Here is a 15427-nt window from a genome sequence, read left to right as displayed (position 1 = left end):
TCCTCTCTGCCTCTTTGATCTTGTTTTTTTTTCTCTTGTTCTTAAAGCATAAGGCTGAAATTATTATATCTTTTTCGTAGTGTCAATAAATTGTGTTGTCACCCCTGAGCCTGTTTGTTCCTCCTGAAAATGTAAATACTGGTCACAAATACATTATCATCATTATCATTATTATCAGTAATTTCCTTAAATAGATGGGTGCTGTAGTTTTTAACAAACATTACTCAAAAAATAAACAGTGGACCATTTTTAGCTGTGGATCAATACGCTTGCTGTATTTACTGCAGCAGGACAAACTTTATGAGATGACAGACTTTACCATGATATCAAAGTTCAGGTCTCTTCATGAGCTGGTTCAATTTTATTCTTCCTGCAGGTTTTTTGGAAGTTAGCTAGGATGACTGTGGCGTTGCTGGCAACACTGATTCTGGGTATTAAATCGTGAGTCAAGGCTATGTTGATGTTTACCATCTACTGTCAGTAATGAAGAGATTACAGTCACATTAATTGCTGTGTCCTCTCCACCAGAGTCTTTTTTGGTTTCCTGGAGTGCCTGATTAGTATTCTCGGTGCATGAAGAGCTGGTGGTGGTCACACTGTGCCCAAGTTTTCTCCCTCTCTCTGTCTCTTTTGTCTCACTTCTCTCTACATCTCTTTTACTCTGTATTTTCTGTCTCTGTCTGTCCACCCCCGCCCCCCCCCGCCTTTCCTCACATTCCCTCTCCCTCATACACATATTCAGAGACAAAAGGAAAAATAACAGGAGTCATGCCCGATCACCATCAACTTTTCACTAAGCTGAACTGTACTTAAACACCAGACCTGTGGTTTTCTGTGTTGTTGCTGTGGGGACCTGCAAATTTATAAAGTAAAACATTTTTTTTTAATCTTAAAATCCTGCAAAATTGTCTCTCAGTTGTTGAATGTCCGTTTCCATCTGCACTGCAGTCCTCGTCACTGCTAACTCTGCTGCTGGCCTGGGGAGGACTGCAGGCAGCCACCTCTGTGACACATGTCACCAGCAGCTTCATTTCACCTGCCAGTGATGAGGTTACACGGCAGGACAACACGTGTGGGGTTCACACTACACCCCTCCCTCCTCAGTTCTACCTCCAACTAGGAGTGGAGGGCAACTAACACAAAATTCAGTTTCAGTCTGAAACCAAGTAATACCAGAGAAAGAACTGCTAGTACCAGTACAGATGAAGATACTTGTTATTATTGAAAGCGGCAAATCCACAACCAGTCCTCCACATTTAAGGACACAATACATTGTTTGTCCATGCCTTTTAGAAATGACAACCCTATCGGCAAGGTGACGTGATTTGTCTGTGCCTTCCAAAACTGTTACAGATCACATTTAAAAATAAATCAGGTTTATGATGTGAAAAACACTGTGGTTAAGGTTTAGGCACAAAAAGGACTTTGTTATGGTTTAGGGAAAAGTCATGGTTTGAATTAAAATAAGTATTTAATAAGATAGGGAAACATTGTGGTTTGGGTTAAAATGCTGCTACTGAAAACTTTGCAAAGATCATGGGAGCTTTGTCATCATGGTGAAAATAATAAACACATGGTTAAAGTTATGGAACGGTGGTTGTCATGCTTTAAAAACAAACGTTTACTGTCAGTAGGAAATGAGAAAGAACAACTGTCTCCCGTGTTTTGTTGACCCATGCAACCACCCTGACCTCCCTGCGGACGCGTATGTCATTTTGGAGCACTCGCTGAAACCACTGATGCTGTTGTTCTCCTCTTGCGGGGACAGTGTCCTAATGTGCCCACTGTCACGTAGGCTTAATAATCATCTGTTTCTTAACTGCTTCATCACATGTTTTTTGTAACATAAGACTGGTAAATAACAAATGTTTACTGTAATGTCTTCTCAGCAACAGAGAAGCAAAACCAGAAATGCAGGATATGATCTGCTGTGAGACTGAGCATTTTTTTTTTTGCCATCAATCCTATTTCAAGACTGAAAACGAGACTCAGGAAGGGAGAATTTTACCTATGCACCATCCTCTCTATAGCATTTTTGATGTATATCTTATGCATGTCTTATGTATGTATATGTTTTCTAGAGATTCTGTGTGGAGTGACTTATCTCTACAGCCACATCTCACCTATCTGCTTATTATGTCTTCATAAATAATTTATTACGAAATGAAGGGTCATCAATCATTTTGCTCAAGATCCATTGCTCAGTTGCTCAGAGGATTGTTTCTCTAATCTATGTTTTAGATATTTAAGAACAAAACACAGGAGGTGACCTTTCTGACAAATGGTTTCAAACATGCAGGTTACACTTGTTTATTAAATTTGCTTTAACAACACTATTCATGTCATAGATTTGCCTCTGACTCAGTGATGTTTGTAAAATTATATATTATAAAGTCATATGATTTAAATAGTTATTGGAAGCATATGATTTAAATGTCATTTTAATTATACAGAATGAGAAAAGAAAATTCACATTAATTGCCCACATCAGGCTTCATTTACCATCAAATTCGTGCATTTACCGTACAAGCAATATAAAATCCTCTCATGTGACTTAGCTATCCAAAACCAAAAGCTTTTTAAGAATATTTCACAGAAGATAATCCGTTCCAAGAAGAGAGACGCGACCACTCCATTGTCTTTTTTTTCACTGTCCAGGTTTAGTAATTCATGTGGCCAGACTTATGTAACTGTTCTCTCACTACCACTGTATCTGCAGTGGGAAAAACAAATATTCTACCTTTTACTTTTGTGAATTTTTGATCTGCACCATGACCTTTGTTTAATGCCATCACTTCACTTTCACATCTCCACACTTTTGCTGGATTTACATAGTCGCCAAATAAGTTCTTTTGATTTTATTGCTACTGTGATCTGACAGGTGAAGAGTACATTTTATTGTAAGTGAAATACAATAAAATAATCTAGAAATATGGATTCATTCTTATTTCAACTTCAGTTAATTTCTCTCACCAGGTCTTTCAGGCCTGACTTTGTCTTGGTGCGTCAGCATGCCTTCAGCATGGCCCAGAACGAGGACTTCAGGAACTTGATCATCGGTCTGCAATATGCAGGCATCCCCTCAGTCAACTCTCTGGACTCCATCTACAACCTCTGTGACAAGCCTTGGGCCGTAAGCAGTTTCAGCAAAACTAATTTACAACTGCAACAACCCACACAGTATTTTATTGTCTGTAGGCTGCAGAGATGTGGAAAGATGTTTTTATAGGATTAAATTTCAGTTTTAGTCAAGACAATTTAATAACTTTAATTTTAAAAAAGTAAAAACACAATGACACTGCTTTTTATATGAATATTATGCACATACTTAGTCCACATGTTTACAGATTCACTTTTGCTCAGTTTCTCTCCCTCTGTTCTCCCTCTTTCCTTTAGTTTTCCCAGCTGATCAATAATCAGAAGAGGCTGGGTTCTGATAAGTTCCCTCTCATTGATCAGACTTTCTACCCCAACTACAGAGACATGGTAAGGATTATTTTTTACTTAGAATTATATATTATTAAATATAGTAGTTCAGCTATTTGTCTCTTAGCAGTGAAATGATTTCTAAAAGTGAGAGACAGTGTTGCCTCCAAGTTAAAATTCAGAATGGCACTGGTAAAATAAACAAACTTATTTTAACTTGAAATTTACCATACTGTATTTCTAGCACATGCAAATACAAGTGTTTACCACAGAGCTGTGTGTTCTCATTAAACATTGTAAGCACAAGCCATTATTCTTTACACTTTCTATTTAGCCACTGCTAAAGCCCTAACTCCCTAAATTCAAATCATTGTGATTACTGTGTGGTACTTTCATCTTTTAATGTCCCAAATGCCCTACAGTAAGTGTTATCATTTTTAACACAAATATGTGTAGAGCTTACCAAAGGGTTACAAAATAAGACTATTATGAAATAAATTGAAAATAATAAAAAACAAATTAAAAACAGTCATATTAAGTATGTTACTGTATATTACACTCATGAGAAAGGTAAACTCTCCTATTTCCATTCTGCAGTTTAGTTATTCATTAGAGCATTTATAAGGTGTGGTTTAGAGGTGAAGTGTAAGAAATATACACTCAGCTCTGTGGGCAACAGAGAGATTTTTCAAATGCTTTTAAACTACCTTGTTCTGTAACAGCAGGAACCTCAATATCCTCATTAAATTGTTGAGTGAAGTACTATAAAGAGTCTCATTTTCTAACATGGTAACTGAAAAAAAAGTCAGTGACACTTTATTCCGTTGAGATATTTTATATACAATCTTTTTTGGTACATGGAAATAGAAAACTCTATTTAGACAGAAACAGAGACATAAATACAAACCCAAACAATTTGTTCAGTATAAAACAAACAGGAAATAGTTTGATAACACTTCACTAAAGCCATACAGTTCTTATGCATTGTGATCATATCAATGAAATGTTTGGAAGCGATGGAATTATTAACATATTTCAGAAGGTATCAAACAAATTGCTGCACTCTGCGGGTGAAATGAAACTACTTTGTTGTTGAATGTGACCCTAATATGATCTTGACATATTGACTTATGCATGAAGAGCAAGTGGCAATGCATTTTAATCTGTGTGACTTCAGTGAAGTAATCCAGTAACAAGACAGGGGTCAATTCAGATTTTGATCGTTTGAATTAATATTGAGTCATTATATTAAATAATGCCTATAAAAATAACACTTTAATCATTAACTATAGCTCTTTTATGAAGAGTTATTTCTTTTCTGTTGGTTAACATCTTGTGCCAAAGTTTTTACTATGTGTTCTTGAGCTTGAACCTCGAGGAGAATCCACTTCCTGTTCTTCTTAAGGAGTTCAAACAGTGAATTGAACCGTGTCCTGTTACGTCATTTTCTTTAAGGAGAGGGGGCTTGGCTTCTACAAGTGGCAGTGCTGTTGTTAAAGCGCTGGATTAGATTTTTGGCACAGGAAATAGTACAGAGTTCAACCAAGGAAACTAAACACACAAAACCACAAGATAAGAACCTCTATATGCTATAAGACAAGATCCGGTTAGCCTGTAAAATGTTAATTCTCACTGAAATACAATATTTACAGTCTCAGAAATTTGAGAGTTTAAACTGTTTTGTTTTAGACAGATGTAGAATTGTTGTCATATATAATTCCTGTGTCAGAGCTTGTCAAAATATAATTAACTGGGGAATGTCTGGTATTGCCTTGTTCTGTACATGTACAGTACATTTTCACTTGCATGGGACTGGTTGATGACAAAGGTAAAAATTAAAAACCAGAATGTGTGGATAAAAGGTGGCAGTCCTTCAGTCTACTTGCGAAAATGTATGCACAGAAGATTTGTTTACAATATGTAAAGTATACTTTGCAATGCAAGGTTGTGGCAGAATTTGGCATCTTTTTTCTGCTACTGTTGTTTGACAGCAATTGTCAAAACTTCCTCTTTAAGTATATGAATAGCTTAAATTACTGCATAACTTATTGTAAGTTATGCATAAACATATATGAGGTCCTCGGATTTTTCTGTTTTGTAAAGGTTATGCATTTACTGTACTGTCCTCAGAGAGGATAGAAAAAAGATTCACTCTGGGTTGAATAATCTGCCGTGGATGGTCTGCTGCTATTCTTATTCTGTGGAAAACAGCAAGCGAAGTGGAATGTGTGAGAGCGAGAAAATGACTCAGAGGAATGCTGAAAGCCCCTGCAGATTATAAAACTTTTCCTAGCATTGCTGTAGCAACCACCTGAACTCTGCTAACAGAAGCTCAGCGGAGAGTTAAGCTCCCTTGAATGTAAAAATCAGCCAATTTTTCAGTGAAATCAGTTGCTACTTTGCACAGCAAATTTGAGCTACGTTAGCCAAAGCGGGACATTTTTCTCGAGGCGGTGCAGGAGTCAAATGGAGTGAAATCAATGTTGGAATTACAGGTCAAGGGTCAGTCATGTCCAGGAAGTCTTTCTCAGGCGGGGGTCCACCCCGGTACCAGCTACAGGTTGTGTCAGAGCGACGGATGCAGGCGTACTGCCGAGCCTGCTCCCCATTTAGGCTGTTATCCAGCAGCCAGTCAGTCCACAAGCACTCGTTTTCTCCTGTAGACGCACATGGCACTGTGTAACAAGTGTTGATCTGAGGAAAGAAGAGAATTTGATTTATTCTTTTGCTCATTCACTCATCTCGTTATCAGTTCTCAAAGTTGGCCTCTCCTGCTTCGTGAATAAGCTAGAAGAGACTTGATCAGTGCTTCTATAGACACTTTATGCTTTGAGCTATGAATTTTGACCAGAAAAAAAAAACAGTCGCGAGACACAGAAAAATCTTTTGTACCAAAATGGAAAGAAGGTCTGAGACTGAGTGAGAGTTAGAGATGATTTAACAGCTCGGTTGCTTTATTTCTTGAGCCGGAGCTCATGTAGGCATCTCTACGACAGACAGACGAGTAGGAGAAAGATTAATATGTATGAAGAGAGAACGAACAGAGCTTACTCACTCTGCATTCACAGCCCATCTGGTATCTGTAGTTGAGATTCTTCTTTTGTGACAGTGATAAGTTGTCCCAGGACTCGACCAGGTCGCATTGGCCAATAGAAATCCTCCCGTCGCTCCACATACTCCCTGTTCAGTGACGTCACACACATCATGAATCTGTTTTTAATAACGTTATAATTTCTCAACAGAAACTTTCAATAACAGACATTAGACAGAATATTGAGTCATATCACTTTAACTGTAGTGAATATGGCCAATATTTTACAATGTTATATTTTTTAAACAACATATCTCATTGTTTACAAAAAATATATGATAGATTTTTCAAAATACGCATATTTGCTTTCTTGCCAGTTACATAAGAAAATAGCTAGCCTGGCTTTCAGTTTTTGTATAGATAAAAAAAAGCTGATAACTAGCGTTGTATTTACTGCACAGAGATGAGACCGGTACCAGTCTTCTCATATAACTCTTAGCTAGAAAGCAAATAAGCATATTTCAAAAATGTTCAACTGCTCCTTTAAAAGAAATGCATTTTGGGACAATGCCAATATCACACTATACTTCTAATGAAAACAACACTGATGTGCTAGTTTAACATTACTATACACACCTTGCCTTTTGTTGGACTTTCTACTGCTTTTACTGACTGAAAGTGTAACATAAAAACCACTTTATAACTATACCTGAGAGCAGATACCCTGCTTTATTGTTGGAGTCCAGTTTGACTCCACACAGTGAAGAGAAGACTGGAGTGTACACATACTGGATATCCTTGGCCTTGTCAAAACCTTTGAACATCTGAAGAGACATACATGGACAAGAGAGTGGAGAGGTTCTAGTTTCGAGAAAAAGGGGAGGTATAAGCCTGTCCTGATGCAAAATGAATACAGTATACATGTGGCAGCAATGTAAGCACGAATAATGATAGGACTAGAGCAGTGTTTATATGTCCCTGAAGTATAGCACACTGGGCCTTAATGCCTCAGTTTATCAAACACATGTGAAATCAGCTCCAACAGCAGTACATAATCCTGCTCAGTATTCATTTTTACTGTATCACCATAAGGTCAAGTGGAGACAGGCATTCAAACGCATTTGGAACATTTGAACTAGACTTTCTCTTGTGTCTGAATGCTGCCATCCATGGACATATCTCAGATGTTTAGGAGGTCTGAACTGTTTGTTAGCGCAGCCTCTTCAAATTGGTTGACAGATTATATGTCAACAATACCCACATAAACCATACAGCTATATACAGCAGCATAAACAGTAAAAAATGATGTATGTCTGCACCAGTAACCAGCAGTTACTGCTGTCCAAAGATCTCACCTTGATCATTTTGATTTCATATTGGATCATCTTCATGTAAGGTGAGGAGCTGTTGCTAGGCGACACGATCTTCTCTCCAGAGATCTTTGCCCTTATCACTGCCAGAAAAAAAATAACAAATAATAAAAAAATTTAAAAAGAATACAAACCAAATAAAGGCAAGAGGCAAGATAAGAAGGTGATTTACAAGCCAGAGACAATGGAAAACATTCTGAATTATGCATGTTTATTGTCTGTAAGTTAGGAGCTTTTGCTTTTTCCTTCTCTCTAGAGATAGATAGATAGATAGATAGATAGATTTCTCTCCACACAGACAGTGTAGCAGTCCTTCTCAGTAGTGATACAGGATGTGTCCCTCCTCTCCTCTGGGAGCGAAATCAAAACCCACATGGAATAACAAGTAGCTCTCTGCTTGCACACTCCCATTAACCGACTCTACACACACAGACACACACACATTTATGTATACAGTATGTACCACACACACACAGCATGCACACTTACTGAAGCCAAACCATGCCTGGCACAGAATGGACTCCACATTATTTTATCCCATACTGTAAATCAAGAGGAAGGGTAAAGCAGCAGGATAATTGGTCTGTGGTTCTCAACAGGAAGGTAACGGTGACATCCTATAATTTTACAGCCTCTAATTTAGAGAGAAAATATTCATTATAATCAAAATATTATTAACATTGTAAGTTTTTCTCATCCAGACCACAACATGCAGTCCACACTGTGCCAAGTCAAACCTTATTATTATAGACGTCATTGCTACAGATCTGCTTTTTTCCTTCCACCAAACCCATAAAATTTGCACTTTTGGACATCTGCTCCGCTCCAAATGTTAACCGACAAATTAATTCCACTGTCAAACATTTTCTTTAAACTAATAGCACAGCTGTAGTTCAATAAATCAAACATAATTAAGGTTACGATTGTAGCTGTCTTTCAGGCTGAGTCTCCCTCTCTCTCTCTGCTTTCCTAAATGCGAAAGTCTTACAGTGAGACAGCTGCGTTGATAATCTGAAAAGCCTTGGCACAAATGCAGAATATTGCAGTGTGCTTTTCATGTAGAGGGTTTCCACTGAGGAAAAACATTAAATTGTAAAGTTTTTTTATACTGTCATTCAAATACACGATCAACAGCATTGATGACATATACTAAAATATCTTAATTAGTATTTTGTGGCCTAACGAGCGATTTAATTTGGCTTTTCCAGTAAGTCGCCTGTAAGGAATATTCCTATCAACACTGCCACATAATTGTCATTCCTTTCCTTCCACATTTTATCTCTGAAAGAGAAAAAATGGTCTCCTGTTGATCCACCAGAGTGGAGAGATGGAGAAAGACAGAGAGAAGAGAGAAACAGAGAGGCAGAAGTGGAGGGAGTGACCTTCGTAAAGCCATGAAAGAAAGAGAAAGGCTACAGTATTAATGAGGGGGAGAGAAAGTGTGACCCAGCACCCCTCCTAACCCACTCACCCTCTCACACAGCTAAGCAAACCACCCCCTTGTTTTTGCTTCTCGCTCATCACATAACTACACCACGGTTTTGTGTGCTGGTAAGAGGAGGAGGAGCTCAGTATGTTGCGTGAAATTGGTTCAGGAGGAAAGGAGACTTTTTTCTGTTTGTTGAAAATGCAAGAAGATAGAAAGGCAAGCCGACAAACAGATGTACAGTAGGTCAATGTGAAATTGTGTGAAGTGTTATAGTTCAGTTAGAGTGCATTCCATTGCCCACAGCAAAACAGCTAGTCCCGCAACATTCACTTTATAGAAAATGTCAGAGAGCACTGTCCTAGATGCCTGTTCTGTATAACTTTGATATACTCCATTCTTATACTACATGATTCATAGCCTGGAGCTCAAACAGACCATGGAAATACATGTGACAATATCATTCCTGCTTCCATCAGTATTATTACAGTGTCTGATGATCCAAGTGAAGTAGAAACTGGCCCACACTGTAAAGTGTATTGCAAGGTATTACAGAGCATTTATAAGCTTATTACATTTTATATTTACTCTTTACAGTTTCTAATCTGACCTTATGAGGACACACCTGCCTGTAAACTCACCCACGCACATGCAGCTGTGACCTAAAAACTGCGATGAATTAGATCTCCGTTTGAGTAACCGAGTAATTTGCTAAGACACCAGAGTATCAAGGAGAAATTTGTATAATTCTGCTTTGAGTTCAGTTAATTATGCACTGGCATAGCTGGAGCCATAAAATACTGTATTTAAGAACAGTTTTGATGAGCTTGTAATTTACTTGTTTCCATTTGTGCATATTTGCATTTTACTCATTTTACTCTTTTTTTATCGCACTTCATTTGCTTAACAGCTGCAGTTTTAAATTACTTCACAGACTGTGTTTTTACATGTTGAACATTTGCTAGAACGTTGAAATGCTGCTTAAAAGCCAATGTATTAATAATCTAGAATTTAATGAGTGCATGATGAATCCTTTTGGTTTTAATAATGAAGATAATGTTCCTGCTTCTTAAAGGAATAGCTCAACATTTTGGGAAATATGCTTATTTGCTTTCTTGCCAACAGTTTCATGAAAAGATTGACGCCACTCTCATATCTGACTGGTAAATATACTCTTACAGCCAGCTGCAGCATGTTAATTACTGGGCTTTAGAGGTGCTGGTGGACAGTTATTTTCACCTTTAGTCAAAGTCAGGCAACCTTTTCCCCTCTGCTTCCAATCTGTGTGCTAAACTAAACTAACATGAATCGCCGTAGCCTCAGGTTTACCACACAGGTTTGGGTGTAGTAGTGACCATCATCAAATTCCTCACAAGAAAGTGATTTTTTTTTTCCGATACTGTTGAACTATTGCTTTAAATAATATTTTGCATCCAGGAGTACTTTTACGCATAAAGTATTTTTACTTCTTCCACCTCCTCTGGTTAATAGTGTTTTTATAAAGTTTTTATAGGGTGATGCCTCATCTCTATTATCACTACATTTACATCAGTACACCCACTTCCTCAGCTATCATTATATCACTGACTAAGACTGTTATGCTCTGAGACACAGAAACTCTACACTGGAACATCGATCATATCATTGCCCTCTTTGTTCAGTTCAGCTCTTGGATCTTCCTTTGGGAAGAAGAAACGTATCTTAAAGTAGATGGAGTTAAATTAGCCGCCCCACTTAAATCTTTCCTTCTAAGCTGAATAATGGGTCTATGTGGCCTATTAATGGTAAGCAATACACCAAGGCATAACAGTGCTTTCTGTAAGGATCAAATAGTTGGCAGCCTGAGCTTTGGACATACATCAGTGCAACATGGAAGAGGACAGACGTTGTTAAAGCCAGTTAGCCAAGAATAGTACAGTCATTTTTTTCATTACAGCAGATCAGTGGTTTTAATCATTTATTAAGACAATGTCTGCTCATGCCAGATAAAAATGAAAAATCTGGGTTGGATCATGTACCATGCATAATAGTTGTTGGGCACTTGTAGTTCAAGTTGATGGCATTTAATGCTGAGGTTATACGTAATAACTAAGCTGCAAAACTAATTTTATTCCAAGTTTGCTGTCTGCTTGTTGAATCTCTTGGCCCGGATTCTTTTAAATGTATACCCCCCACCTAGACATTTTTTGAACTGCGCAGGCTAGGTTACCCACTCAGTTCAGTTGCTGCAGCTGTGTAACAAACAGGAATAAGGATAGGCCTGCCTGCAGAGTGAAAGTGGCTGTGCATCTGCCTCACAGCTACATAACCAAAGAAATATTGCAAACTTGTACCATGAGAACTGATGTTGTAAGTAACTTCCCCCCTCCCAGATGAATCGGCACCCTTGTCATGCTCACAAAGCTGGACTGTCAGCGGGCTTTCACACTGATATTGTTAGTATGCAGCCCATTAGACCAAGCCTATAGACATGGAAATGAAGTAGGGAGAGCGAGGGAAAGAAAGAGAGAGAGATGGATTAGGCTGTGTTGGCATGGCTTGGCCTCTGTCCAACACACACACACACACACACACACACACACACACACACACATCTCAAATACACAAACATGGCCAGGGAATCATCCAAGGTTTGTCCAGATGGGATATTACTCAGATGTACAGCTTTATTCAAAGGGTTCATCGACTCTGACAACACCGTCAGGTCAACTAAAGGCCACCACCAGTCTATCCTCAGAGAACAACCAGGACAGTGTAACCACAGACGCTACCAAATGAAAAGTTTTCTTAGATGCGCTTATTGTGAGAGAGGGATTTTCCTTATTTGCTATTCATGGGTGTAGAAAGTTGCATCCTACCTGAAAGGGGAGCACTTACTTTTGTGTCCAGATCAGGACTCAAACATTTAAAACAGTCCCAAGCAGACCCTGAGGAAATGGTACTCAAATACAAAAGAACCTGTGGTCAACTGACCATGTGCCAAGCCCCGCCCCTCCTTGGTTACTATTGCTATGCCTGTCAAACTTTCTGTCTCTGCACAGGACAAATAGAGTTTATAATATAATATATAATATATTATAATATATATAATAATATTATATATAATAAAAATTGTGGCAGATTTACCACTTGAAATTGTTAGCAGCTTTTGAATGGATTATTTATTTCACACAGAGGTAGACAAAAGCTGACCTCCGGCTACTCTAACCAACAAACTTCATTTTCGCTGGCTGAGACGACAACTGTCATTACAAAATTTTATTGTAGCAAGCCAATTAACTAATTAGTACCGTGAGCTGTCCGGTTAAAAATGAAAACCCATGTAAACCAGTCTTAAATATGCACTTGGGGGTGTACATATGATGTAATGCTGAAAGTTGTTTTTGTGCTACAGAGTAGAACTAGTTAGATTTAGTATTACATGTAGAACAGTATGACAAGGAGAAATTTAAGATCAGTTATTTTCTCTGACATACTCTACTATTTGGGTCCTTGCTTGGGATATAATGGTTATGAGATTTATGCTTTATTCTTAATAATTTTTCAAACTGTATGTTTCACAAACATTATGACCATGTCTGTAACATAATGCTGCCTCAGGCATTGACTGTTCTGGAGTTGCTGGGAGTGTCAGCTTCCCCAAATCAGGTCAGAGCCGCTAATTTTACATACAACTCTGATAGTAGCATCCAAAATGGACTCCTGTGCAGTGGGTAAATATAACAAAGTGGATGTTCAAATCCTGAAGAGGATTTTTCTCACGTGACCTGTAACCACGCAACATGATTTACGTTCATTATATACTGCTTGGGTTTGGAAGTCACACAATGCGAGCGTTATTACTGTAGTAGATATTAAGCTAGTTAGGCAGAAATGCTAATGTGACCTTTTCATTACCAAGGGAAACTTACACACATAGACCAAAAGACTTATGGTGATACAATTCAATCCAGTGCTGTGCCAGCATAGATCAGTAAGCCCAGACATTGAACTGGTTTAAGTCTGTTCTTGTCATCAAGACTTTGCAGGACAGGTTTGTCTGAAAACCTCAAATTTTTCATTTGGAGAAAACAGAACAATCATACATACATCTCACTCATGGATGATACACTTCATATGTAAAGTTATGTCCTAAAAACATTTCCCCAAATAGGCCAACTCTCGCTGCGTTCCCATAACCCAGATCTAATTCAGCGTTATGGAGGTTTTGAAAACAGGTCTCAGCTTCCATTTCATACTGACTAATTTTTTTTGAGACACATTTTCAAAGCACTTTTAAGGAGCTGACCCTCTCTAAACCTGAAGGGAGATACAGACCAATTAGAAAACAAGACTAAAATAAAAGCAGTTTCTTCTTCTGCTTTCTCGCTCTCCTCTGCTGGAGTGTAACCTTTGACAGAAGCACATACTCCAGCTTTCCACAGTCTGGAGCCAAGTACTCAAAGTCAGCGCAGAGTGTTGGTTTTGGCCTGCGCTTAAACAAGAAAGAAGTGGATGATGGGGGGCGTCAGACAGAGAGACAGGCAGACAGCCGGACAGAGAGACAGATAGAAAGTAGGCCGGGGCCACCCTGTGCTGGCTGTGTTTTTTTTTTTAGGGTTTGTTTTTATGTGACTGAAAGCAAGAAGACTCAAATTTGTAACCACAAAAAACAAAAAGCGGGATGCCCTGTTTAAAATAAAAAACAAGTAAGAATGTAATGTAACAAAAAATATATATAAGAAAAAGAAAGGTCTAAGAAACAAGAGTGGATACATTTCTCTTTAAACAGATTAATTGACCCACTGCTATTTTATACAGCCCTCCTATACAGTGCTTTAATACCTCTGATGAATTTCCATGCATACAAATGACTATAACTGCAAGAAGCCACAATAATAAATAAGTTACCATGAAAAAGCTCAGCCATGAAGCTGTATTGATTAGTTCTTGTCATAGTAGGTTTACTCTGTGGATTGGAATTTGTTCCCTCGCAGAAAAATTGCAAGTTAATCCATAAGCTAAATCATCAGTCAGTTAGTTTGGAAGGACGGCCATTCCCATTTTAAAATCATACCCTGCTTCCTGCTTATTACATTCACAGTCTGAAAAACTTAAAATCAATTTTCTGCTATTATTAAATGCAGCGGCTTTTATGTTTTTAACTTTTATTAGAGTGAACACAAACTAAATTGATCTCCAGTCAAAAACTTACCGATCTCAGCGCTGCAGAAGAGCTGCTGTGGGTGTGCTGGGTGGCAGCTGCATCCCTCCACTACTTCCTCCATGCCTGCACCAAGCAAAAGGAGCACCCAGAGCCCCAGACACACACTCCGCTCCTTGGACATGGCCATGACAACTCTGGCTGCCTCTGACCGCTCCGCCACTCGAAGAACGCTCGGCAACCTCTTCTGATCCCGTTAAGATCCCCGGGAAGCAAATCAGGCTGGCAGTCAGCAAGGGAGGGAGGGGGCCCAGATAAGAGTTGAAGTAGTTAGATGAGCTCTGGCGAGCTGAAAGGTAGCTGTGGATAGAAATGTTTTCATAAGTTGAAAGTACAACTCTGAATTCAAGCTGGACCAAAGAACTTGAAGGGCAGGCTGCTTCTGCCACTGCTCCCTCTCTCTCTTCTTCCTCACTCTTCTTTCCCTCTCTCTCTCTCCCTCTCCCTCTCTGTAGACAACACACAGAGAAACTTACAATAGTTGGATCCCCTCTCACTCTGGTCTTGAATGCTGAGAGGGTCGCACACAGGGAGCCTCTTATGTACTGAACAATTTAGGGACAGCCTCCTCAAAGGCAGAAAAAAAAACTACCATCCTTTGCCTCTTCTTCTGCCCTCTGATGTCCTCCCTCTCCTCCCATAGGCTGCTGTAGGTGTATTCACTTAGTCATAACTCTGTGAAAATTATGACCAGTTTTACAGGATCAAATCAGCTTTGGACCTTTTTTGTTAAATTTGAGATTAGTGTTGTAGTTCCTGTTTTCCGGATGCAGCTTGTGTGATCACCAGTGCAACAACTGACTCATAAATGCAAATGATTCTCAAAGTTACAGCTGATTTGTGCCCAGCTGTAGAGTATAAGTATTGGCTGTGTTGGTGGGAAATGTAGCACTTATGCGTCAAGAGAGCGCTTCATAGCTAATTTTGAATAAAACATGACATTTTGTAATCTGAACGCATGTCACTACATC

At 38.7% G+C, this 15427-nt stretch overlaps 2 protein-coding genes across 3 annotated transcripts in view; one reads left to right on the top strand and one right to left on the bottom strand.

Annotated features, from left to right (window-relative positions):
* The window catches only part of syn2b (synapsin IIb), a 69935-nt gene that overhangs the window by 41445 nt on the left and 13063 nt on the right, over positions 1 to 15427 (top strand). Inside the window, exons 4-5 of the mRNA XM_041033792.1 lie at positions 2977 to 3133; positions 3397 to 3486. Coding sequence (XP_040889726.1) covers positions 2977 to 3133; positions 3397 to 3486 — 247 coding nt within the window. The remainder of the gene's footprint in view (positions 1 to 2976; positions 3134 to 3396; positions 3487 to 15427) is intronic.
* LOC121179142 (metalloproteinase inhibitor 4-like) lies at positions 4275 to 14992 on the bottom strand. 2 transcript variants are annotated; one of them, XM_041033793.1, is made up of 6 exons: positions 14933 to 14992; positions 14448 to 14756; positions 7813 to 7910; positions 7167 to 7281; positions 6482 to 6606; positions 4275 to 6120 (listed from the first exon to the last, which is right to left on the bottom strand). In XM_041033793.1, exons 2-6 carry the CDS (start codon positions 14584 to 14586, stop codon positions 5923 to 5925), a joined length of 675 nt encoding a protein of 224 aa, XP_040889727.1. In that variant the 5' UTR covers positions 14587 to 14756; positions 14933 to 14992; the 3' UTR covers positions 4275 to 5922. The 2 variants fall into 2 exon arrangements, with proteins under 2 accessions (XP_040889727.1, XP_040889728.1); XM_041033794.1 differs by lacking the exon at positions 14933 to 14992 and having other exon boundaries at positions 14448 to 14886.

The sequence above is a fragment of the Toxotes jaculatrix genome, chromosome 3 (genome assembly GCF_017976425.1).
Source record: "Toxotes jaculatrix isolate fToxJac2 chromosome 3, fToxJac2.pri, whole genome shotgun sequence".
Classification (NCBI taxonomy): Eukaryota; Metazoa; Chordata; class Actinopteri; family Toxotidae; genus Toxotes; species Toxotes jaculatrix.
The sequence above is the reverse complement of the archived record's forward strand: the minus strand, read 5'-3'. Positions and strand labels throughout refer to the sequence as shown.

What these genes read in the sequence shown, in the direction of transcription:
- LOC121179142 (XM_041033793.1), bottom strand. Translation starts at nt 14,586, where the DNA reads ATGGCCATGTCCAAGGAGCGGAGTGTGTGTCTGGGGCTCTGGGTGCTC. An exon ending in CTTCTGCAGCGCTGAGATCG is followed by an intron (nt 7,911 to 14,447) that starts GTAAGTTTTTGA and finishes TTTTTCTGGCAG; the next exon opens with TGATAAGGGCAAAGATCTCT. An exon ending in AGATGGGCTGTGAATGCAGA is followed by an intron (nt 6,121 to 6,481) that starts GTGAGTAAGCTC and finishes TTCTTTCCTCAG; the next exon opens with ATCAACACTTGTTACACAGT.